Source organism: Entelurus aequoreus, linkage group LG21 (genome assembly GCF_033978785.1).
Source record: "Entelurus aequoreus isolate RoL-2023_Sb linkage group LG21, RoL_Eaeq_v1.1, whole genome shotgun sequence".
Lineage (NCBI taxonomy): Eukaryota > Metazoa > Chordata > Actinopteri > Syngnathiformes > Syngnathidae > Entelurus > Entelurus aequoreus.
In genome coordinates this window covers 22109645-22133844 of record NC_084751.1, presented here as the reverse complement: position 1 = coordinate 22133844, position 24200 = coordinate 22109645, and the positions used below count along the sequence as shown (strand labels likewise).

General features: G+C 38.8%; 1 protein-coding gene across 1 annotated transcript in view; it reads left to right on the top strand.

Annotated features, from left to right (window-relative positions):
• LOC133638606 (splicing factor, suppressor of white-apricot homolog) overlaps window positions 1-23339 on the top strand; it is a 136276-nt gene extending 112937 nt beyond the window's left edge. Inside the window, exons 14-18 of the mRNA XM_062031394.1 lie at window positions 738-1093; window positions 2022-2150; window positions 7674-7811; window positions 9375-9447; window positions 22835-23339. Coding sequence (XP_061887378.1) covers window positions 738-1093; window positions 2022-2150; window positions 7674-7811; window positions 9375-9447; window positions 22835-22900 — 762 coding nt within the window. The 3' untranslated portion in view covers window positions 22901-23339. The remainder of the gene's footprint in view (window positions 1-737; window positions 1094-2021; window positions 2151-7673; window positions 7812-9374; window positions 9448-22834) is intronic.
• The last annotated feature ends 861 nt before the right edge of the window (window positions 23340-24200 follow it).

The following is a 24200-nucleotide window of genomic DNA, read 5'->3' as shown; positions in this document are numbered from 1 at the left end:
TAAAACGATACGGCAAATTTGTGATGAACTATTATGATACATGTAAGACATTTCACTCATATTTCAAATCAAAGGTTGATTTGTTTAGTTTCGGTTTCATTATTGTATTGTTGTGTTTATTATGCACTTTTTAACAGGAAATAACGACAATCACCTTCATTCTCAACGATTCTGAGAGTGCACTACAAGTAACGGAGCAGCTAGATGTTAAAAATACAATGTAGTAAAACGTTTGCATTGGGTTTTGGACAGTGTTGGACATCGGACAATGACTTTATTAATGATATCATCAGATGTTGCTGTATGAATAATGTACCTTGAAAAACAAAGATTCATGTTGTCCACTTTAAGTTACCCTGTTTTTGCTGCTTTCCTGTTTATCCACACTTAATTGCTTCTGTTCGGTTTAAACTGCACTGCAAGGCACAACAAAGACACAATATCCCCACTGTGTAAAGTGGTTATGAACATTGTGGACGCTCTCTCTTCCCAGCCTGCCGTTTACATCTCTTGGATCTTGCTAAATAAATGGCCCAGTTATTGATTACATACAGAGAGATAAGGCTTTTGGGAATTTATTTACTCTCCCCAAACGTCAAATTGACAAAGAGACCAGTTGTCTTCAATCAATGAGTAGCCTTTTTGTGTCTTTAGAATAATTACAAAGTGCAATCGGGGCATTGAATCGAAAAGTAAAATGCGCTGACTGAATTTTCATGCCTCTGTCCCGCTTCTAGATGCAAGAGGCCCTTTCTCTTCTGTCTGATCTGCCTCCCTCGCAAATGTCCTCTGTGACACCTGCATATCTTCAAGATAAAAGATCTCACATAGAGAGCAGAAGAAGCCATCGCAGCAGGGAGGCCCACTCGTCGTCGCACAACTCTACCTCCAGAAGCGCGGACAAAAAAGATAGATACCGAGACAGCGATCGTGAGAGATGCAGATACCGGGAGAGGGAGAAGGATAGGGAGAGAGAAAGAGAAAGAGACAAAAAGAAGAAAAAACACAAGAGAAGGTCGAGGTCAAGATCTACCTCGAGACCAAAGAGCAGACACTCGCTTCCCAGTGCCTACAAGAGATCACGCAGGTCCCGGTAAGATTGGGTCTATTGTAGCCTTTTCTTTCAATTTTTACTACTCTTTTTACTCAGTTTAGGACAATTCTTAAATACCACTTGGACTATACAAGCCGATCACACTTGGTCTTGCAGTCACACTGCTCTACACCATTAGGTCAAGACTGTACTTTTGCAGCTTTGGTCATGTTTGTATTTGTTGTGAACATGCCTCTTACAGTACACAAGTCAAGCAGACTTGAGGTTTGGTTACATGTGTGTAGTAGTATAAGTGTGTCTTTAGAACCTTCCTAGGAACAAACTAAAGACCATGTTTACTAGGGGTGTTAAAAAAAAAAAAGATTTCCGTGTTAATTGCGATTCTTATTTGTAACGATTATTAATCGATTAAAAAAAATCAAAAATCTATTTTAAAGAAAAAAAATCTATATTTTATTGTTTTTATTTTTTTTAATCTGTCCTGTCCAGCCACTCAGGCAAATCATATTGTTGATGCCCATATATGCTGTACAGATGTACTTTACAAAAGAGAAGTGTGGGATACTTCTCTTGCCCTATTTGTATTTGACGTTATTAAATGTTTAGGTATAATTTTTTTTTTAAACAAAACCAGTTTTCTTTTCAGTATTATAGAAATGTAGTAGAGCTGTTCATCTATTTTATGGAGGAATGTAGTTAGTTATAAAACTGGCACCCAATGTTATTAAAAAAGTATTGGTTTTGAATCGAGAATCGTCTTTAATCGTCAATAATCCTTTCTGAATCGAATCGTGTGGTGCCCCAAGATTCACAGCCCTAATGTTTACAAACATTGGTAGTAATTAAGGCTTAACGACTATTTGTGTGTATTTTTTATTTACTGGTTATCTAATCGGTTGTTCTTTTGAAAGTGCTCTGCTTGTTTCCTGTGCTCTGCCTTAAGATGTTGTTGTACTCCTCTGACAAGGTCTCGTTCATATTCCCCTGGAAGAAGAAGCAGGGATGGTCCGTCATCAGAAAGGAGACAAGTCAAAGAGCGCGAACCTCATCATCACAGTAGCCGCTCTAGTGTGCCAAGGGAGCTTTCCAAATCCAGGTGAAGCTTCTAGCAAACACATTCGCTTTTTTGAAGGGCCCATATTATACTATTTGTTGGCAATTTTAAATTAGTCTCCCAGGTCCCACAAAAGTGTGTTGCCCAAAATCAAGCCTTGATGCTGAAATTTAGACAGTTTATAAGTGCTTTTAGCCCTACTGGGAACACGCCATTCTGTGTCTGAAACTAATGAGCTGTTTGTTCACGTCAGTCTGACAGTGTGTGGATCTCAGACAGCACTGATTTGCACTTTATTCTAGGGCTGGACGTTTATGGCAAAAATAATAATCATGAATAATTATCAATTTTAAAACATGACAATTTATTTTTAATATATAAAAAGAACAAATGGAAAATTAGTCACGTGTAAATATATAATTGATTTACTTTATCCTGTATCAGTTGAGATTGCATGACATATGGAGGATGCTATTTTTTGAAGTCCCACTTTTCTTTTTCGTTTTTTTTGCGTCTCACCTTAAGTGACGCTAAATGGAGATGAGGGATTTGGGATGGTGTCGCTGTGTCAAATAAATGGGAGTGGCAACCATCTAGGAGAGCCCCATTAAAACCTTAATATTTTTATCTAAAGTTGTTTTTGTTTTCCAAATTATCTACACCATGGGTGTACAAACTTTTCCACCGAGTGCTGCAACTGAAGAATGAAAGCATGCTGGGAGCTTGTTGAAATTGGGCCCGTACTTAGTTTATTTTGTTAGGTGTGGCGGCTAATATGAAGCCGTATGTTAAGGAGAAACCCTAAATGTATTTAAACGGATGTATAGCGTAGCGCTTTTATTTTGAAGCCGGAAAGGTGTGTGATTGTTTTGAGAAAGTGTCTTGACATGTTATAAGGGACGGCATGGCGTAGTGGGTAGAGCGGCCGTGCCAGAAACCTGAGGGTTGCAGGGTCGCTCCCCGCCTCTTACCATCCAAAATCGCTGCCGTTGTGTCCTTGGGCAGGACACTTCACCCTTGCCCCCAGTGCCGCTCACACTGGTGACGCAAACTGGCAGCCACGCTTCCGTCAGTCTACCCCAGGGCAGCTGTGGCTACAAAAGTAGCTTACCACCACCAGGTGTGAATGAATTATGGGTTCTCACTTCTCTGTGAAGCGCTTTGAGTGTCTAGAAAAGCGCTATATAAATCTAATCCATTAGTATTATTATTATTATAATGTCGAATTGACTGTTTGCAAAAAAAAAGTCTCGTCTTTCATTTCTGTTGAGCTTTTATGTCATCTTACTTACTAAAGCAGTCACAGTAACAATCTACATGTTATATTATCACTGCACCTTAAGCGTAATCTGAACACAGAAATAAAGCACCACCCACCTCTGAACGTTTGCTGCAGAGATGTCGCCTTTTCTCACGGCGAAAAATAGTCCTTTCTTGTCGGTAGAACAACTTGCCATGGCTTTGAACCTGATATTTCCATAAGGTAAACTTTCTTTTGTCCATTTCTGCTCGCTTGTGGCTCATCAGTAGCAAGTGAACTGCAGTCAAGTTCCCCCCGCTACGGCACGGCCCGAGTGTCAAAAAGGAAGTGTTCGCGTCAATTTCCCGATAAAAAATCGAGTGCCGCTATTTAAATTTATAGATAACGTGTTATTATCGCGTTAACTTTGACAGCCCTAGTTTATAGTTAGTAAAGCAAATAGTTGTTAGTGTTATGATATCCACGACTTCCCACGTTCATCACAAGCTCAGGAATTTGCAAGCACGTCACATGGCCCATTAATACTTATATTATACTTATACTTAATAATTATTATTTTTTCATGAGAAGCCAAAAATCTAAATTCCATTAATCTTTCAGCCCTACTATATTCCCTTTTTGCATATACAGTGTAACTCTGCTCTTGTCTATTTTAATAGATGCCATATATAACATACAACAACATAACATTAAGAAGTAGGATAGGACGACACAAACTCTGGCAACACTAGCATAGCTATTTGAGCTAATGTGGTAACATTATACATTGGTACATCTGCTTACGGGGGGGATATGAGCTGTCTCTTGGCTAATTGATATGCTTTAGGTTGCAAGCAAACATTGTGATTGTCACAGTAAATTGAACCCTTTAAGATCCGACCAATCTGGCTCGTTAGCTAATAGCTAGCAAGTCATACCTTAGTATTTACAACCGTTGGTCTGAAGAAACTGAGTGTGAAAGACATTGCTAAGAAGAACAAGCGGATATTATTCTTTGAATTTGAGAAATACATCATTGAAAAACATGTGCTGTGTGCACGTAACTGACTTGGCAAAGCAGTATGAACCTTGTGTACCATACTACAGCAGAAGGAGTCAACAAAAGGCCATAGTCACGCCTGCCGAAGGCGTTAAAATAATTTTTTAAAGGATGAAAATGTAACCATTAAAATATGGAGAAGCTGCTGACTCTGTTTGGCAGAGAAGCGGTTTGCAGAAGATACAGCAAAAGTCACTCTCAAAGGTAAGATACAGTCCATAATTATCTCATTACTTCATAAGACTACTCGATTTGTTTGTAGTACATTATATAGTATTTTTTTTATACAATATTTGTTATCTAGATGTTAGTTTTCCTATTTAAAAGCATGTTACATGTTAAAATGGTGGTTTTGGGGGGGGCCCAAGACTGAATAGCTAATCAGGTATCGACTATCAACTTAAATTGCGCCATCTTGTTGTCCCTTGGTTGATTTTTGTGCATGAAACGAGAAGAGGAGGTAAACATGAGTGCTGCAAAGAGTGAAGAAATTGTCGATAAAACAGGAAAAGTCACCTCGACGGTATAGCAGTTTTCTGGTTCTAGGTTGTGTTGACATTTCCTTTCCTCTCTGCCTTGGTAGCTGAGGGGATTATAATCAAAGGAAGGTTACATTTTAAATACAATTGTTTACATTAATATATGTTTCTCCTAGTCCTTATTTTCAATAGGTTAAAAAAAATATATATTTTTATAGATATCGACCGATATAAAACACCTACAGTATATTGTAATACAGTTTTCAGCCGCATCGCCCAGCCCTACTCGTACGGTGAAGTAGTACCACTGTAAGTTAAGTTAAAAGTTAAAGTTAAAGTACCAATGATTGTCACACACACACTAGGTGTGGTGAAATTTGTCCTCTGCATTTGACCCATCCCCTTGATCACCCCCTGAGAGGTGAGGGGAGCAGTGGGCAGCAGTGAGCAGCAGCGTAGCCGCGCCCGGGAATCATTTTTGGTGATTTAACCCCCAATTCCAACCCTTGATGCTGAGTGGGAGGTAATGGGTCCCATTTTTATAGTCTTTGGTATGACCCGGCCGGGATTTGAACTCACAACCTACCGATCTCAGGGCGGACACTCTAACCACTAGGCCAGTAACACTGCTCGTTACTTTGTAGCTGTAGCTTTTTACACAACGCTGTGTATCATAACGAAAATTCAGGGCCGGTGCTTATTTAGCTAGAGTGTGGTATGTCCATGATGAAGGGGATTTTACGTTCTTGACATGAAAGCCCTGAGCTTTAAAAAGCATTCATAGTGGAGCAAACAAGTGATGGAGATATGTGATGTAGGGAATTTTTTTTCACGCTTTGTGCTCATAAACAGGCTTTAGGAATACATATATTACTGTTACAACATCATTAGAAAGTCAATTTTACATGAGAGAGGACCTTTGAATGTTTCAATTCCATGTTGTGTTTTCAAGACTTGAGACTTACTGGCTGTCTAAATTGTTGGCTTGTGTTGGTGCTGAAAGTTTTGTAGTAGTAATGAAAATAAATGGTCAAATGGTCTGACAATGTTGATTGGAACCCTTCAAAAAAGCCTATGACAAAAAAAGCAGTCGCAAAAAATGCTTTGCTGCTTGTTAACTCACATATTGGGGGCGGTATGGCGTAGTGGGTAGAGCAGCCGTGCCAGAAACGTGAGGGTTGCAGGTTCGCTCCCTGCCTCTTACCATCCAAAAAATCGCTGCTGTTGTGTCCTTGGGCAGGACACTTCACCCTTGCACCCGGTGCCGCTCACATTGGTGAATGAATGATGAATGAATGAGTTGTAAAAATTAATGATGGGTTCTCACTTCTCTGTGAAGCGCTTTGAGTGCCTAGAAAAGCGCTATATAAATCTAATTATTTTTTTATTATTATTATATTCATTGACCTATAAGTTAATGAAGCATTGCGCGGGGTTGCAGTTATAACATAATCAATCAATCAAAGTTTACTTATATAGCCCTAAATCACGAGTGTCTCAAAGGGCTGCACAAACACCACTCACTTTCCATTTGTCATTTTGCATTAATTGTAAGCTGTAATTACCTTAATGCTAAAATCACCAGAAAATCAGTAAAATCAATCGATTGTCAATTTGCAGCCTTGTATGTGGAGACATGAAGTACAAAGGTGGTTGGCCCATTTGCTGACATTGATACACCTCTGTTACTGCCTAGTACATAGATAAGTATCTGGCGGCCATGCATTACTATCCATCAGTCCATATCTGGACGCCATTCTATACGGACCTGAACCTATCTAAAGTATTTTTAAGTTTTGATAGAATTAATCTGCTTTTATAGACGTTACGATCAGTTGCCTGTGAGTCAAGCCATCCCCCATGATACTACTCAGCCAATCAAGCGACTTATAGTCCAAAAATTATTTCAGTTATTTTAAAATGACATGCTGCAGTAAAGTGTCGTTTGGCTCTTTATTCCTTTGTAGAGTTATAAGTCTGGGGAAAGAGCGAATAGAAACTGTTTGGAAAAGGTGTTGGCAATAAAGAAACTGGGTATGTAATTGTTCAAGGATTATGTTTGTCACATCCATTGCAGGGCAATCAGATCAGCATATTGGTGTGCACCACTGCCAAGAAAGACTACAAAGTACTAAAACACCACAATAAATAGGACAGCTACTGTGTTTTTTTATGGTTGATCTGCTCATTCCTAATTAGTGTTAGCTTCTGCGCTAATGAAGGGGGTCACGCTCACTTTGTCAATCAAAGCAGCTGCCAATCACAAATGTAACCAAATAGTCACTTGTACAATCCCCTCATATGTTGGACTCAAGAAATTGAGCCATCCGCTAAAGTCAACAACCTCCCAAGTATCTACTCATTTAAAAAAAATAACAGTGCTTCCTGTAAAGTATTTATAGATGTATGCCCCCTCACTGCCTCACATTGGCAGGCAACTTCCTGTTTCCTGTAGAGTGAGAGCGATGTCATGAGGAGCAGATATTCAGTATTAAATGTTAATATTTTTTTGTCAAGGTTTTACAAAAATAACGTGAATATTTGACAGACTGCTAACATTATGGCATGCGCCTCATACGTCGTGGCGTGTAATGTGCTTTAGTCGACATGCTAACAAGACCCTGATGGGAACTGGAACTGACAGTTTTTCTCCAGCATCAATTTAAAAAACAGGGCTCTGCTGAATACAAAAGCTCCACTGTCTACTCATCCCCCTTCCCAGATGAATTATTACTGTCTGAATTCAAAATGTTCAAGATCCTTGTTTGTCACGATTCATCCGACAGGTCCCCCTTTAGCAAAAGGCAGAGCTTGTTGTCTTCAAGAGCCAAGAAAATTACAGGTGCCACTGTTTCACCTTACCCGTCACCCAATAGAGCTTTGTCCCCATCATCAAGCCCTGCCTCCAGCCTGGCCCAGTCCAGGTAAGCCAAAAAATGTTGTTTGTCTTCTCTTACTTCTCTATCAACATGATTTTAAATACTTATTCTATAGAATCCAGTGTATGTGCAAAGCGTCTAGTGTGTCGGTCATCTAGTCTCCTGCTGTCTTACAAAAAAATCCCACAATGTTAAGGGGAACTGCACTTTTTAGGAATTTTGCCTCTGTTAGAAAATCACACACGTTTTTCTTTTTTTATGCATTCTAAATCATAAAAAAACGCCAGCAATAGTTGGCTAACATTGTAGGTAATGAGGCTTCGATCTATTTCGCCTATAAAGCGCTCTAAAAACCTCTGAAAACTCCAACATTTTATGCTGTTAGTATGTATGTAATGTCGTAACAGGCACATTCATCAATGCAATATTAAAGTAATTTTCTAATTTTAAGCATTGCGGTGGCGCATTGATTTCACAGAGCACATCACAACATTTTCAACAACAACTAATCATGGCAGAATTCATGATAGTCAACAACAACTACTGTAGAACAAATGACGATCAGAACCTTTTAATTTTTGAGCCTGAAAATAAGTAGAATAAGTTTTAGACGCTGAGTGATAATCAGATCATGCTATAGTGAAACACTAATCATCCTGTAGCAGTAGTGCTAAGTGCTAAACAAGAAATACGCACATAATAAAACAATCACTTACTGTACAATGTCTGCTCTCAGTGAGATGATGACTGATGGGATGTTATATATTTCAGCACAATAATAGTTCCCTGTTTAGATGATGAAGTAATCATAATCCTGACTCCTTAGATAAAAAAAAAGGTTGGCACAAATGAGAATATTGTTGTATCTTTCGTTTTTGAGTCTAAGTTGAATTTCAAAGTTGACCAACTTCTCCATTTATGGACACAACCTTCTACTATAAAAGTGTGAGGCATGATCTATAATCTAGCATTACCTTTTACTAACTCCAAGGTAGAGTTGTACGGTATTGGTATAGTACCACGATACTAATGAATCATATTCGGTACTATACCGCCTCTAAAAAGTACCGGTACCAAAATATTGGTATCGGGACGACACTACTCCAAGGCGACGTGCCAGCTCAGTAGGCCAATAGCTGCATAAGCTAGTTACCTAAGTGATCAATACCAAAAATACTTCCTTGGCATTAGTTCTTATAATAACAGTGTCCCTAAAATGTAGTTAATTGGCCTGTCACAACATGTAAATAGATTACCCCCATTAGCTACGTTGTTAGCCATCTAATACAACTCATTTTACAATTTATACTACACAAAAAAGTGTGTTCTCATCTCCCATAGGGATTATGAATGATAGGCAAAACAAAAACAAGTGTGATTCCCATTTAATAAGTGGATGACTTGAGTTCAAAGTGATATTCTCCGATGTCCACAATTGATGATACCTTATGGATGCTGTTGTATTATGTGTATTCTTCACTTTCTACTCTTTGCCTCTTCATTTGACTGCTCCACATTCCACTTTAAACATTTTAGAACAGACTGTATCGTGCATATTGTATAACTTTCCCGTTAATCCTTCTCTTCTTCCTGTCTAACCCTCTGCAGGGGTGCTTCTCAGGAGAAAGAAGAGCCAGTGTCATCCTCCATAGTATCAGCTGTTCAGTCAAAAATAACTCAGGTGTGTATCCTACAATATATACCTGTATATATTTTTTGTCATCTATGTAATGTATTTCTGAACTGTACTTATGGATCATACCTGTCAACCAAAAACAGGTAACTCCCGTATTTTGACCTTTCTTGTCGTTCATATATTTTTCTTTGTTTTAACATTCATGAAAAAAAACAATACTACTTACTAACGCCAGAGGAGTGCAGCTTCCGGTCCGCTCGTCACCACATCCTTTTCCCAGTCAAGTCAGCCCTGCAAAATAGATACCCTAATTGTCACCCGTTTTCCGTAAATTATCCCTTATTTTCCAATGCAAATGTTATGTATGGTAAGGACATAACCGGTATATATTTTCAAACATTTTCCGAAAATTTTCGAAATCAGAATAAATTATGGCTTGATCAAATTGTTTTGAACAGGGTTATTCAAACTTTTTCACTGACGGTTACATACTGAAAAATCACAGGTTGTAGGGGCCGGTTTGATATTTTCACTTTCAAAACAGATATATGGATTTTTTTTAAAGAAAAAAACACCCTGCAAGTCAGCTTTGGTGTTATCAACATTTTAAATGTTTTCTTTAATTGTTTTTTTTTATAGTTTTTCTTATTGCAGAATTTTTTGTAATAGTTAGGGGTGTCCCGATACAACTTGTTTTCCTTCCTATACAGATATTATACATCTTGAGTATTGGCCAATAACGTAATTAATCTCATGCAATATCAGCACGGATCATAGTACATACTTACAGTATCTTCTTTTTTAGTGTGGAATGTTAGAAATTGCTCGATCAACGAAATTACATAAGAGAACAACGGTAGTTATGAAAAACACTAACCTTGTGACAGATTTATGCTTTTGAAGTGGAGCAATAATTTGTTTTTGGCGAAACATAATGGTCAAGATAATTCATTAGATTAGGGTGATGATGCAGTAAATCAACTGATGGGGACACATTTGTTACTGGATATTTTCTAATACGCTTCTGCCTTAAAGACTTTGTCTATAAGTAAGATGCAACTATAATTATTTGATACTTGTTTATATTGACAAATGTCATGTTTTAGACGGCAATATTGTTTAGGGACACTTGTTACGAATGTTTGCGTGCTTTGCTGTTGTGTAGCTGCTTGCTCCTAGTAGCCTATATAGCATAACATGCTTAGTTTTTGTAAATGACTTCACTTAAATACTATAAAAGACCAACCTTGTGTGCTTATTAAAGGACATTTAGTTGTTAATTGGCTGTTCAGCTTTGCACAAGTAAACACAACACTGTAGGACTGTGTGTATGGTAGCTCAAATCAGAGATTTGAGATGTAAGCCAAAATCATTCGATCATCATTTGCAGATATCGAACCAATATCAATATTTGATTCGGATACCCCTAGTGTTCGTATTTTTAGAATGGGCCACAGGCCAGTAAAAAAATAATCTGTAGGCTACATTTTGGAAACATTTGCCCTAGAGGTCCCTCTGTATTAACACTAACGCCAAATGCATTTATTATGCCTTTTTGTTTAGAAAACTACTGTGGCTCAGCCACGGAAGGAATCAAAACAGAATTAGGACAGTCCACACTTGGTTTGATAAAATCTGGTGGCTCGAAGCTTCACATTAAAGTGGTTTACTGAAAAAACGTTTCGCAAGGGCATTGCTTTTATCGGGACCGAATTTGGCGTAAAAGTGTGGCATTTGCTAATGTGTGAGAATGAATGGCAAGAACGCACCCCATTCAGTATTCAAAAACATGTTTTTAATATGTAGTTTGGAGCACGAAACAAATCGGTGGCCTCACTAGGTTAAAGTTAAAGTACCAATGATTGTCACACACACACTAGGTGTGGCGAAATTATTCTCTGCATTTGACCCATCACCCTTGATCACCCCCTGGGAGGGGAGGGTAGCAGTGGGCAGCAGCGGTGGCCGCGCCCGGGAATCATTTTTGGTGATTTAACCCCGAATTCCAACCCTTGATGCTGAGTGCCAAGCAGGGAGGTAATGGGTCCCATTTTTATAGTCTTTGGTATGACTCGGCAGGGGTTTGAACTCACAACCTACCGATCTCAGGGCGGACACTCTAACCCAGCGTTTCTCAAAGTGTGGGGCGCGCCACTGGTGGGGAATAGAGACATGACAGGTGGGGCGCGAGGAACGGGAGGAAATTTCACTTTACTTTTTTTTTTTTTTTAAATTATATTCTTAGATTTTTTTTTTTACTATGCTTTCATTTTCTATACACACTGTAAATCACTTTGTGATTCTGTCTGTGAAATCCGCTATATAAATCAATGTAAATTACTTATTTTTCCTGTAGGCTTTAAATTTCTAGGTAGGAGCGAAAGTTTGACAGACATAGCAACAGTAACTAATGGGGGCGGGGCTAAGCGGAAGCTTTGTGAATGGCGAGTCACTGTGCGAGGATTTGCTGTTTTGCAAATACATAAAAAATAGAGCCACTGCTGATGAGCTGTTCGAGATAATGGACAGTTTCCTCAAAGAACACAACCTTAAATGGGAAAACTGTGTGGGCTTTTGCTCTGATGGCGCACAGACCATGGCAGGGTAAAGAAACGGGCTGCAGGCTCTAATAAAGAGGGTTGCGCCAAATGCGCATTGGACACACTGTGTCATTCACCGGGAAGCACTCGCGTCAAGGCAGCTCAGCCCCTAACTCAATGAGGTTTTAACAGTGGCAGTGTCAAGCCTGCAACCCCGACTTGAAAAGCTGTGCAGTGCAAAACAGGCTCATTGCAGCCACTAATGCTGGAGTACTGCAAAACTCATGTTCACTTGCCCTGTCTTGCCAAAATGCATAGCTCCTCTTTTTTTTTTGCAAAGATTGCAAAGTGGCACTTTTATTTTATTTATTATTTAACTTGATGCTAGTTATTTGATTTATTATTGAACTTGATGCAAGTTATAACACTTTTATTTGATTTATTATTGAACCTGATGCAAGTTATAACACTTTTATTTGATTTATTATTGAACTTGATGCAAGTTATAACAATTTTTTTGATTTATTATTGAACTTGATGCCAGTTATAACACTTTTTTTGATTTATTATTGAACTTGATGCAAGTTATAACACTTTTTTTGATTTATTATTGAACTTGATGCAAGTTATACCACAGCTGCACAGTTATTTTATTTATTATTGAACTTGATGCTAGTTATACCACAGCTGCACAGTTATTTTATTTATTATTGAACTTGATGTTATTTTATGTTATTGAGTTTGAATGTATACAACTTGATGTTACTTGATGTTCAATAAATTTGAAAATGTTAAGCTTGGCATTAGCATTCTGTTGGGGCGATGGGGGAAGGTGGGGCTTGAAAACTCCCCCTTGTGCAAAGTGGGGGATGACAAAAAAAGTTTGAGAACCACTGCTCTAACCACTAGGCCACTCAGTGGAAGGAAAGCATTTTATTTGGGCCACTTACCGTTACCCATATAATTAAACCATAAAGCTATACATTAATGTTGGAGATACTGTACATTATGAGTGGCTGGATTGTTCAATAGGCTATGAAGTCTGCTCTCCGAACAAAGGGAGGAGGGTTCAAATCCTAGTTCGGGTTTATGGTAACTGTTGGATTCCAGCAGATCTTCCTCCCAGAGAAATTAAGTTGTGCTGGCTGCTCCCAAGTTCTTTTTGATGACACATAAGCTAAGTTCAATTTGACCACCAGACAGAATGGGTATTTTGTGATTTATTTTCAAAGCTTTGAAAATAAACGTGAGACCAATCCAGTACAGAAGCGTTCACTCGCGCAGCTAAGATCGATCTTCCACACATCACGAAAAAACATTCTGTTCTTCCCTCTCTCCCCCCGCCCTCACCTGCCAGCACAGATGCCCATTGTGTTCGTTATCTCAATTCGGCCCGAGAAGGAAGAAGGGAGGACTCCTCTTCTCTGCCTCCTTCTTCAAGGCCGTCCACAGTGCAAGCACTTTGTCATGAGACGAACAAAAAGGAAAAGAGTACAAGATGGAACATTAGCTATTCAAGATATGACTATAGAAATATAAAAGAAGTAACACTTAAATATGGATATATGTAATTATCCACTTCCGTCATAACGTATACTATTATCAGCGTTTCATGTGTTTTACCATACTGGCCCTCGGTCAAAGGTAATTAAGGACCCCTGCTGTAGACTAACTGGTTTGAAATGGGACGAGTTGGCTATAATGTCAGTACTACTGTCTACAAGCAAACCCATTTGTCACACGAAGCCTGCATTCACTCACCCAAATATACTGTGACCTTGGTCAACATTATTTCTGCTCCACCTTGTTTAACATTACAGTGTCAAATTTATGACCGTCATCAGGCTGCTTTCCATAATCAGATGCACCCGCACGTCCTGTACGGTTGCTGGAGAAAAAAAAAAGTATGATTTGTGGGAAGCTGTAAACCGGAATGTTTAAGGAGAGGAAAGGGATAGCTAGCTAGCTAGTAAGCTTGTGTGTCTCCGCTCATGTTTCGAGTAATGACTGACCGCTGATAAACCACGGGTCCTAGGATTTAAAAACATTACCTGTTTGTATCACAGCACGCCTCCCAACATCCCGCTGTTTCTCTGCAGAGTGAACATAGTCGCAGCCACTTATTACAACTTAAACCCCCCCTTCTGTGATGTTCTACAAACACACCCTGAATAATTCAGCAGCTTCTAATAGCCTCGTTGCTATTCGCCTCATACCGTCTCGTCATTGTCGTCGCGTTTGCTTTTCTTCTCCCGTCTGCTCGTCTTTTCTGCTGTCGGTTTGTTTCATACGCAGTGTAAAGAATCCATTACACAGCGTGAGTATCTTATACACCTGCACTCCATCAATTGCACAATTGCTTTCTCCGCTTTAAAATGGTCCGAAAGACAAAGCTGAGATAGCTGATGTTTACTACCACATTTTCCAGTGGTCGCTGAAAGGTGGTACAGTGGAACCTCGGTGGATCCTCGATTTTACGAATTTAAAAGGGTTTGCAAATACAACTTAAAAATTTGACTTAGTATACGAAATGCATTGTATGTCTTGCTGGCCTCTGAGTAGCTTATTTACACGGCTAAATGCAAGACTCTGCTAAAGTTTTTTGTTTTTTTAAAAGAAGTTCAAAACAGCGTCAACGGGCTGCATCGTGACTGCCATAACTGTCATGATCACTTCAGGGAAAAAAACGATTTGGTGAGGTTTTTCTCGGATTAAACATCACTTTTAACGCCATCACTTTATACATGTTGGTGTATTCACAGCACTTTGACTGCTAAGTCTGTATCAAAGCAAGTTTTATTCTGTTAAACACTTTAGCGTTAGCCAAGCTGGCTGTGGGCTACAAAGAGCATACAGTATTTTGGAAAAAAGCATGTTGTCTGTTTACTTTACACAAAACCTCTGGCCAACAAGGATGGCTACCGCTAGGGGTGTCAAATAAAATAGATTTTCGATTATTTTTTGTAACGATCTTAATCGATTAAAATGTTGTTGTTGTTTTTTCAAATATAGATTTTTTTATACCTGTACTGTCCAGCCACTCAGATAAAACATATTGTTGATCTAGATTCCCATATCTGCTGTACAGAGTTACTTTAGAAAAGAGAAGTATGGGATACTTCTCTTGCTGTCTTATTTGTATTTGACTTTATTAAATGTTTAGGTATAATTGTATTAAACAAACACATTTTTCTTTTGAGTAATATATAAATTCATCACAGCTGTTTATTTTATTGAGGAATGTAGTTAATCATACAACTGGCACCCAATGTTATTAAAGTATTGATTTTGAGTGGAGAATGGTTTTGAATCGAGAATTGCAACTTACAATGGCATTCTTTTTTAATTGTTTCAGTTTCACAAATTCCTCAGCGAATTCACCAAAACATCTGAGAGTTATTGAGTCTGTTTAGTTGATTGGAGCGCTAACTTTCGCAGCTAGTGGGTCCATGACTATGACTGTATTGTTTAATCTGCCGTTTTACTATCAAGGTATGTCAGACTTTCCTCAAGATGGTTACGATACCTTTGAGGGTGGGGCATGGTTAGGGGCGTGGTCACACAACGTCATCACATAATTTGCACAATTTGCTATGATGATATGGTTTTCTTTAAAGAGGCTCAAAAAATGCACACATATACACTACCGTTCAAAAGTTTGGGGTCACCCAAACAATTTTGTGGAATAGCCTTCATTTCTAAGAACAACAATAGACTGTTGAGTTTCAGATGAAAGTTCTCTTTTTCTGGCCATTTTGAGCGTTTAATTGACCCCACAAATGTGATGCTTCAGAAACTCAATCTGCTCAAAGGAAGGTCAGTTTTGTAGCTTCTGTAACGAGCTAAACTGTTTTCAGATGTGTGAACATGATTGCACAAGGGTTTTCTAATCATCAATTAGCCTTCGGAGCCAATGAGCAAACACATTGTACCATTAGAACACTGGAGTGATAGTTGCTGGAAATAGGCCTCTATACACCTATGTAGATATTGCACCAAAAACCAGACATTTGCAGCTAGAATAGTCATTTACCACATTAGCAATGTATAGAGTGTATTTCTTTAAAGTTAAGACTAGTTTAAAGTTATCTTCATTGAAAAGTACAGTGCTTTTCCTTCAAAAATAAGGACATTTCAATGTGACCCCAAACTTTTGAACGGTAGTGTACATTTAAAAACATATCTATTATTAATTAGTATTAACTAGGAGTGTAACGGTTTTGTAGATACCGCGGTATTTCGGTTTCAAAGTCTTTACAATAATACCGTGACACCTGACGGTTTCACACAAAATCTTGGTGTGTAGTTTTTCCGGGCGCTTTAGCATTGGTGGGTCTGAAAATAAACTACATCTCCCAGAATCCTCTGAACGTGGGGACTTGGAATGCCGGGAGCAGAAAGTGAAGTGGGTTCGTAGTCGATGATAGCAGTTGTTGCAGCGCAACGCATCAAGGTAATCACCCAAAAATTTTCAACACGGGAAATTGGAGGAAACGGAAAAACTACTACCGTATTTTTCGGATTATAAATCGCTCCGGAGTATACGTCGCACCGGCCGAAAATGCATAATAAAGAAGGAAAAAAACATATATACGTCGCACTCGAGTATAAGTCGCATTTTTGGGGGAAATTTATTTGATAAAACCCAACACCAAAAATAGACATTTGAAAGGCAATTTAAAATAAATAAAGAATAGTGAACAACAGGCTGAATGAGTGTACATTATATGACGCATAAATAACCAACTGAGAACGTGCCTGGTATGTTAACGTAACATATTATGGTAAGAGTCATTCAAATAACTATAACATATAGAACATACTATACGTTTACCAAACAATCTGTCACTCCTAATTGCTAAATCCGATGAAATCTTCTTCCTCGGTGTCGCTTCTAAACAACTCCGCCAACTCCAAAGGTATGCGCTGCTTCCTCTTGCCGTTTTCTGCTGCATATTTCACTACGTCCATCCTGTAATATGCAGTATATGATTTCCTTTTCGGTGCCAATTTTGTTCAGCCCTTCTCAGTTTTTATAAGTTACCGCCAATGTTGAAATGATCCATTTTTATAGCTACGGACGTAGTAGCAGGTAGCATCCCATGACCCACAATGCACTTCTGCCATGACGCACAATGCACTTCTGCCATGACCCGCCCCCGCCAAATTTTTATTGGTTGACGTGTGTGTGACGATTGCTGACATTCGCCTCGTCTCTTACGGGAATGAGATAAATAATATTATTTGATATTTTACGGTAATGTGTTAATAATTTCACACATAAATCGCTCCGGAGTATAAATCGCACCCCGGCCAAACTATGAAAAAAACTGTGATTTATAATCCGAAAAATACGGTATATAAATCCTGAAGCCATCCACCCTTGTTTTCACCACTTGGTTCTCTAGATCTGGAGCCTATGAGCTGAGCTGCACTTGGGCAGAAGGCAGTTTACACCCTGGACATGTCGCCTTCTCATAATCTGTCATCCAGAAAATATATTTGAAGCCAACATCAGTTTGTGAGTTATTTACATTATTAAAATGTAAATTGTTAGTTACTTGTCTGAGAAACAACATAATCCAGACTGATATAAAGATGTCCACTGTGGAGGACACTGCTTCTCAGAAAGTAAAAGTTGAAAGACACTAAAGTGAACATTATTGTGTTTACATCGTCACTTTAAAGACATTCAACTGTAAGTTTTGTTTAATATTTGCTTGAAACAGTGGATGTTCCTGCACTATTGTTTGCACTTACAAAATCATGTTTGTAGTAGTTTTTAGTTTGTGTTAAATTACAGTAAGTGTGTTCCTGCAACTGTTTTTTACACACTATAACCTTTTTAAATCATTTTGTTTTTGGACATGTACCGCAATAATATTATACCGTGGCCTTAATGTCTTAATATAGTACCATGGGATTTGATACCGTTACATCTCAAGTATTAGCATATATTTTGCCATATTTTCAATTGTTGCTGCTTATTGTACAATATACTTTGAGATGTTTTCAAGTGGCCCTGTGATGAGGTGGCGACTTGTCCAGGGTGTACCCCGCCTTCCGCCCGATTGTAGCTGAGATAGGCTCCAGCGCCCCCCGCGACCCCAAAGGGAATAAGCGGTAGAAAATGGATGGATGTTTTCAAGTGTTCAGAGACTTTTAATTATTTTTTTATGAAAAACGACTCGTAACAAATCTTGCATATTTTCTTGTTATTATAGAATGTACTCGTGTTTAGACACTCTACTTCTGTCCCTGATGAAAGAGACAAGCTGTAGCGAGCATGACGTCACACTTGCTTCGCTCTGCTGCTCCAGTTGGACTTTCTCTCCTTAAAAGCCGCCACTATCCTCTTAATATTTGCACATTGTGTACAAAACCCAAAACCAGTGAAGTTGGCACGTTGTGTAAATGGTAAATAAAAACAGAATATAATGATTTGCAAATCCTTTTCAACCTATATTCAATTGAATACACTGCCAAGACTACCGTATTTTTCGGACTATAAGTCGCTCCGGAGTATAAGTTGCACCGGCCGAAAATGCATAATAAAGAAGAAAAAAACATATATAAGTCGCACTGGAGTACAAGTCGCATTTTTGGGGGAAATGTATTTGATAAAACCCAACACCAAAAATAGACATTTGAAAGGCAATTTAAAATAAATAAAGAATAGTGAACAACAGGCTGAATAAGTGTACGTTATATGATGCAGAAATAACCAATTGAGAACGTGCCTGGTATGTTAACGTAACATATGATGGTACGAGTCATTCAAATAACTATAACATATAGAACATGCTATAGGTTTACCAAACAATCTGTCACTCCTAATCGCTAAATCCGATGAAATCTTATACGTCTAGTCTCTTACGTGAATGAGCTAAATAATATTTGATATTTTACGGTAATGTGTTAATAATTTCACACATAAGCCGCTCCTGAGTATAAGTCGCACCCCCGGCCAAACTATGAAAAAAACTGCGAGTTATAGTCTGAAAAATACGGTAGATATTTAATGTTCTAACTGAGAAACTTCATTTTTTTTTGCAAATAATCATTAACTTAGAATTGAATGGCAGCAACACATTTCAAAAAAGTTGGCACAGGGGCATTTTTACCACTGTGTTACATGGCCTTTCCTTTTAACAACGCTCAGTAAACGTTTGGGAACTGAGAACACCAATTTGTGAAGCTTTTCAGGTGGAATTATTTCCCATTCTTGCTTGAAGTACAGCTTAAGTTCTTCAACTTACGTTGTCGTATTTTACACTTCATAATGCGCCATACATTTTCAATGGGAGACAGGTCTGGACTACAGGCAAGCCAGTCTAGTACCCACACTCTTCTACTATGAAGCCACGCTGTTGTAACACGTGCAGAATGTGGCTTGGCATTGTCTTTGCTGAAATAAGCAGGAGTGTCCATGAAAAAGACCTTGCTTGGATGGCAACATACAGTATGTTGCTCCAAAACCTGTATGTACCTTTCAGCATTAATGGTGCCTTCACAGATGTGTAAGTTACCCATGCCTTGGGCACTAATACACCCCCATACCATCACAGATGCTAGCTTTTGAACTTTGCGCCTATAACAATCCGGCTGGTTCTTTTCTTCTTTGGTCCGGATGACACAACGTCCACAGTTTCCAAAAACAATTTGAAATGTGGACTCGTTAGATTTTTGACTTGAAGTCCTCTTTGCATCAGTCCATCTTAGATGAGCTCGGGCCTTTACACACTGATGTCGGCTTTTGATGCAGTACCGCCTGAGGGATCAAAAGTCACAGGCATTCAATATTACGTGCAGTGATTTCTCCAGATTCTCTGAACCTTTGAATTATATTACGGACCGTAGATGGTGCAATACCTAAATTCCTTCCAATAGCTAGTTGAGAAATGTTATTCTTAAACTGTTGGACAATTTGCTCACGCATTTGTTCACAAAGTGGTGACCCTCGCCCCATCCTTGTTTGTGAATGGCTGAGCATTTCATGGAAGCTGCTTTTACACCCAATCATGGCACCCACCTGTTCCCAATTAGCCTGTTCACCTGTGTGTTTGATGAGTGTTTGATGAGCATTCCTCAACTTTCTCAGTATTTTTTGCCACTTGTGCCAGCTTTTTTGAAACATGTTGCAGGCATCAAATTCCAAATGAGCTAATATTTGCAAAAAAATAAAATTATTTTCTCAGTTGCAACATTAAATATCTTCTCTTTGCAGTGCATTCAATTGAATGTAGGTTGAAAAGGATTTGCAAATCATTGTATTCTGTTTTTATTTACGATTTACACAACGTGCCAACTTCACTGGTTTTGGGTTTTGTAGATTGCTGTCAGTGGGTATATCTGGGATATATTAAAGTTACACCCACATCGCAGACATGCTAACAACGCTCCAGACAATGTCGTGTGTCTCGTTTACAACCGGTTTTGTTTCGGCATCGCTGTTTTCGGTGATCAAAGGCTTTTTTCCGGTGACGGTTTTCATTTTATCACTTGCCAATAGTGCACAAATAATAGGCTATATATATACAGTAAATTCTTACTGTAACGACCTGCTTGTGGTAATGTTTTATGTACTTGTAGTTTTAATTTGATGTTAAATTTTCCATGATCACAAAAGGGACAAGCGGTAGAAAATGGATGGATGGATGGACAAACACACTGTTAGTGCATGAAAGCGTATTGGCGGAGAATGAGGAAGTGTTGTTGTGTGTTGGGAAACACATAGGCAAAAGTGTTTGCAAGGGAGTTAAAACCTGTTGTAATTGTGCCGGGCCGGTTTGTTATCATAAGATATGCAATACAAGTTAAAATTGTCTGACTTCTTCTGAGGGCTACAAAACATTATATTACTTTAATTTGTTTTCAGGTAAAAACCCATTATTTTCAAGTGTGGCAGCTATTATATAGCCAGAGCGGTGCGTTACTTTCAGTTACATTAAGGGAAAACCCTGTATGTAAATAAACATGTACAAAATATTTTTGTGTAAAAAACTCATTTCACAACGTGTATATCTGCAGCTTATAGTTCGGTGCAGCTATTATATGGAAAACTATTTTTTCTTCTAAAATTTAGTGGGTGCAGCTTTATAGTCTGGAAAATACGGTAGATGGTTGTCGCTTGATGATTCGGTTGATGCTTGATGTCGCTATGTGAAAATTTCATGCGAAGAAAAAAAAAAAAGGTTAGTCCTGCATGTACAAATATACACACACAAGTATCTGTGGTATTTTGAATGAACCTCAAATCAACTTTACCTGTAAATCTTTCCGTGTGGATCCAAAGGTTGAGGAGCAACAGATTTTAAAAAAAGATAGCAAGTCTTAAGATGGCGCTAGCTGCAGGCAAAGGTGAAAAGATAATGAAAGGCAGAAAAAGGAATGAGAAACTCAAAAGGCTTCAAGGAGGTCTTTATGGCAGAATGATGGCAGCTGGTGGTCTGACTCCTGCCCACCTTGACACTACTCACTGTGAAAGAGGAGGGGTTCGTGCTAGCAGAATGTCAGTGCAAGTCATCACAGACAAGTGTGTGTGTGTGTAGTGTACAGTTCCAGTCACTGGGGGCCACTGAAATGGCCTTTTGAGCGATGCGATATGACAGTTTCACCCCCTCTGTGATTACAGCTGTTAATTTGTCTCATCTGTCAGCAGAGCTCTTGGGGGGGGGGGGTATTTGTCCATGTGCAAACGAATCACTCCCAGGATGTAAGCTAGAGTATCCCTGGAGGAAGGCAAAGGAACATGTAAACTAAAGGTGTTCTTTGACATTTAGACTGGGATATAGCATATGTTTATGTGTGCCTCCTTAAAGGAAGGCGGGAGATGCAATCAAAAGAAGCAAATATGTTCTCTCACTATGCAGCAGCTATGAAAATATATTTCTCTCCAGCATGCAAAGGGCTTCACACGCATGTAACTTGAGCGTCTGTGCCGTTTCCCTCCGAGCTGGTAAAACCCGAATTAGCGTCCACAAAGCTTTCTGCTTAAGGAGATCGGCCGGCTTCTTATCAAGGGTGTTTGTGCAAAGCCAGGCGGATACTAGAAAGCAGAACAATGGAAGACAGTGAGGGACTGGGGACACAACAGGGGGTTCTATCGGCATCATTAGTACCACCATTTGTAAGGCCAGAGGTCATGTTAAGGCCTGGTTACCATTTTAGTTAATCTCATTTGTGTCCGGACTCTAACTGAATGCACACTTCCCAGTGCACCGAGACAGTCGTGCTAAAAAAGAAGAAGGCATATCGAATGATTAATATTAGGTAATGTCCTTCAACTGGACCACTTTTGTGCTTGCCTCGTTTCAAAGCAATCAGCTTTTAAATTTCAAATAGTCGAACTGAAAACGGTGAAAATAATCTTTAAATCGCTAAACACATCAGTTGGATTGAGAAACGCTAACAAACAACGATAGACGATATATTTACTTCTTGGTATGTGACGGACAGCTGCGATTTAGGAGAAACATTTTAGTCGAGAAGAGACTGAGGACAGCAAAAAAGAGCAACTGCAGCAAAGTGGAGACTGTAGAGTAAGGTACTACAACACCCTGAGATAAGTAAAAACTAAAGTAAGCTAAAGGTGGCCTGTTTGTTGTTGTCAAATAGTACCTTATAGTACTGACATTTGCTGATGGAAAAGCATGTCACTGGAAAAACAGTTGAAGGTAAGACATTATGTGTTATGAGAACATTTTGGAGAGTTCAGTCCTTCTGACTTTGGGGAAGGTTTATGAGTAGGTAGCGTGCAAGTCAACACAGCATATTAAGACGTGTAATCTAGTCCATTGCATGAATGTTCCTGATAGACATTCCAAGACTACTTCATCATGGGAGCTGTTTTCCTCATTGAGCATCGTTTCTTTCTGTCACTCTCTCTTTAGGATCTGATGGCCAAAGTGCGAGCCATGTTGGCCTCCTCCAAGACCTTCCAGCCTCCCACTTCCTGAAGGCATCTTGACCGTCTACTAACCAGCAGCACTCTCCAATTTCATGGAGATTTCTCCGACTGAGTTTGAATTATTTTTTTTAATCTTTCATCTTGTTCAAAAATCTGTACATTGGGAGCGACTAAAGACCAGAATAAAATATCTAGTCTGACTGCCTTAGTTGATGGATCATGTTGACTTTTTATGTATCAAATGTTCTCTTTTGCTTTAACAACACTTGCCAACTTGTGTTGTTAGTCACATATCCACAGGCCTTGATGCGCCTTCTGTGAAGGATCTTTGATCAGTTCTGTCACTCTCTACCTTTTTCCCTTCAAACACCTCACTTTTCTATGTGGGATGTTTTCATTTTTTTTGTACTTCTGTTAGCTTCAACGTGAATGACCATGAATTTTTGTTTTCGATCTGTTAATAAAGTTCAATGAATGATCTACTTGAAGCCTGTTGTCGTTGGTCGCCACTCATCCCGTGTCAATGCTACGTCCTATTTACGTCCCTGCTAAGATGGACCCCAAACCTAAATCCCATTGCTGATAAAACTAAGTTCATAGTCTGACATCCTCAGGGTGTTTGTGTCTGAAACCTGTGACCCAGTGGGCAGTTAAATCAGGGTGCGGAAATCATTCCCAGACTTCTCTCGAACGACCGCAGGCAGAGTGCAAAGCTCATAAAAGATTAAATGTTCAGAAAGATAACTGTTAAAGGCCCAGCAGAGCCATAAGATGATTGGCAATAAGTATTGTTATGGACAAGCCATAAAGAGACCCTAGAAACAGATGTTTGTCCACAAACACAATTTAAATACACAGATTACTTTACTGTTTTTAAAACTCTCTAAATGCAGACGTTTTATTAAATAAAGCAATGACGACTATATTACACTTCACACGTAATTAAAGGACACGTGTTGAAATGTTTGGGAAATGTACGACTTCGTCCCACTGAGGTGGGCAACTGACTAATCCAGTCTAAGACCACCGTTTCTTATTTTTGCAAAACAAAAATTCATTAAAATCACCTTTAGCTTCAAAAATCCATTAATAGAAACAATGCCCTCATAATTAAGACTAAATACTATTTTTTGTTTTTTTGGGGGAGTGGGGGTGTTAAGTTTTTAGTTGTACTGGTTATTGGGCAGTGGTGGGCACATTGTTCTTCTTTTATGAAGTTGGAAAAAAAAAAGCTATTAAAGTGAAAATAAAATGCCATATAAAGTAAAACAAAATAGTAATTGTAATTTAAACTTTATTCCAGGAAAAAGTAGGATTTAAGTGATTCTTGACAATAAAAAATATAATTT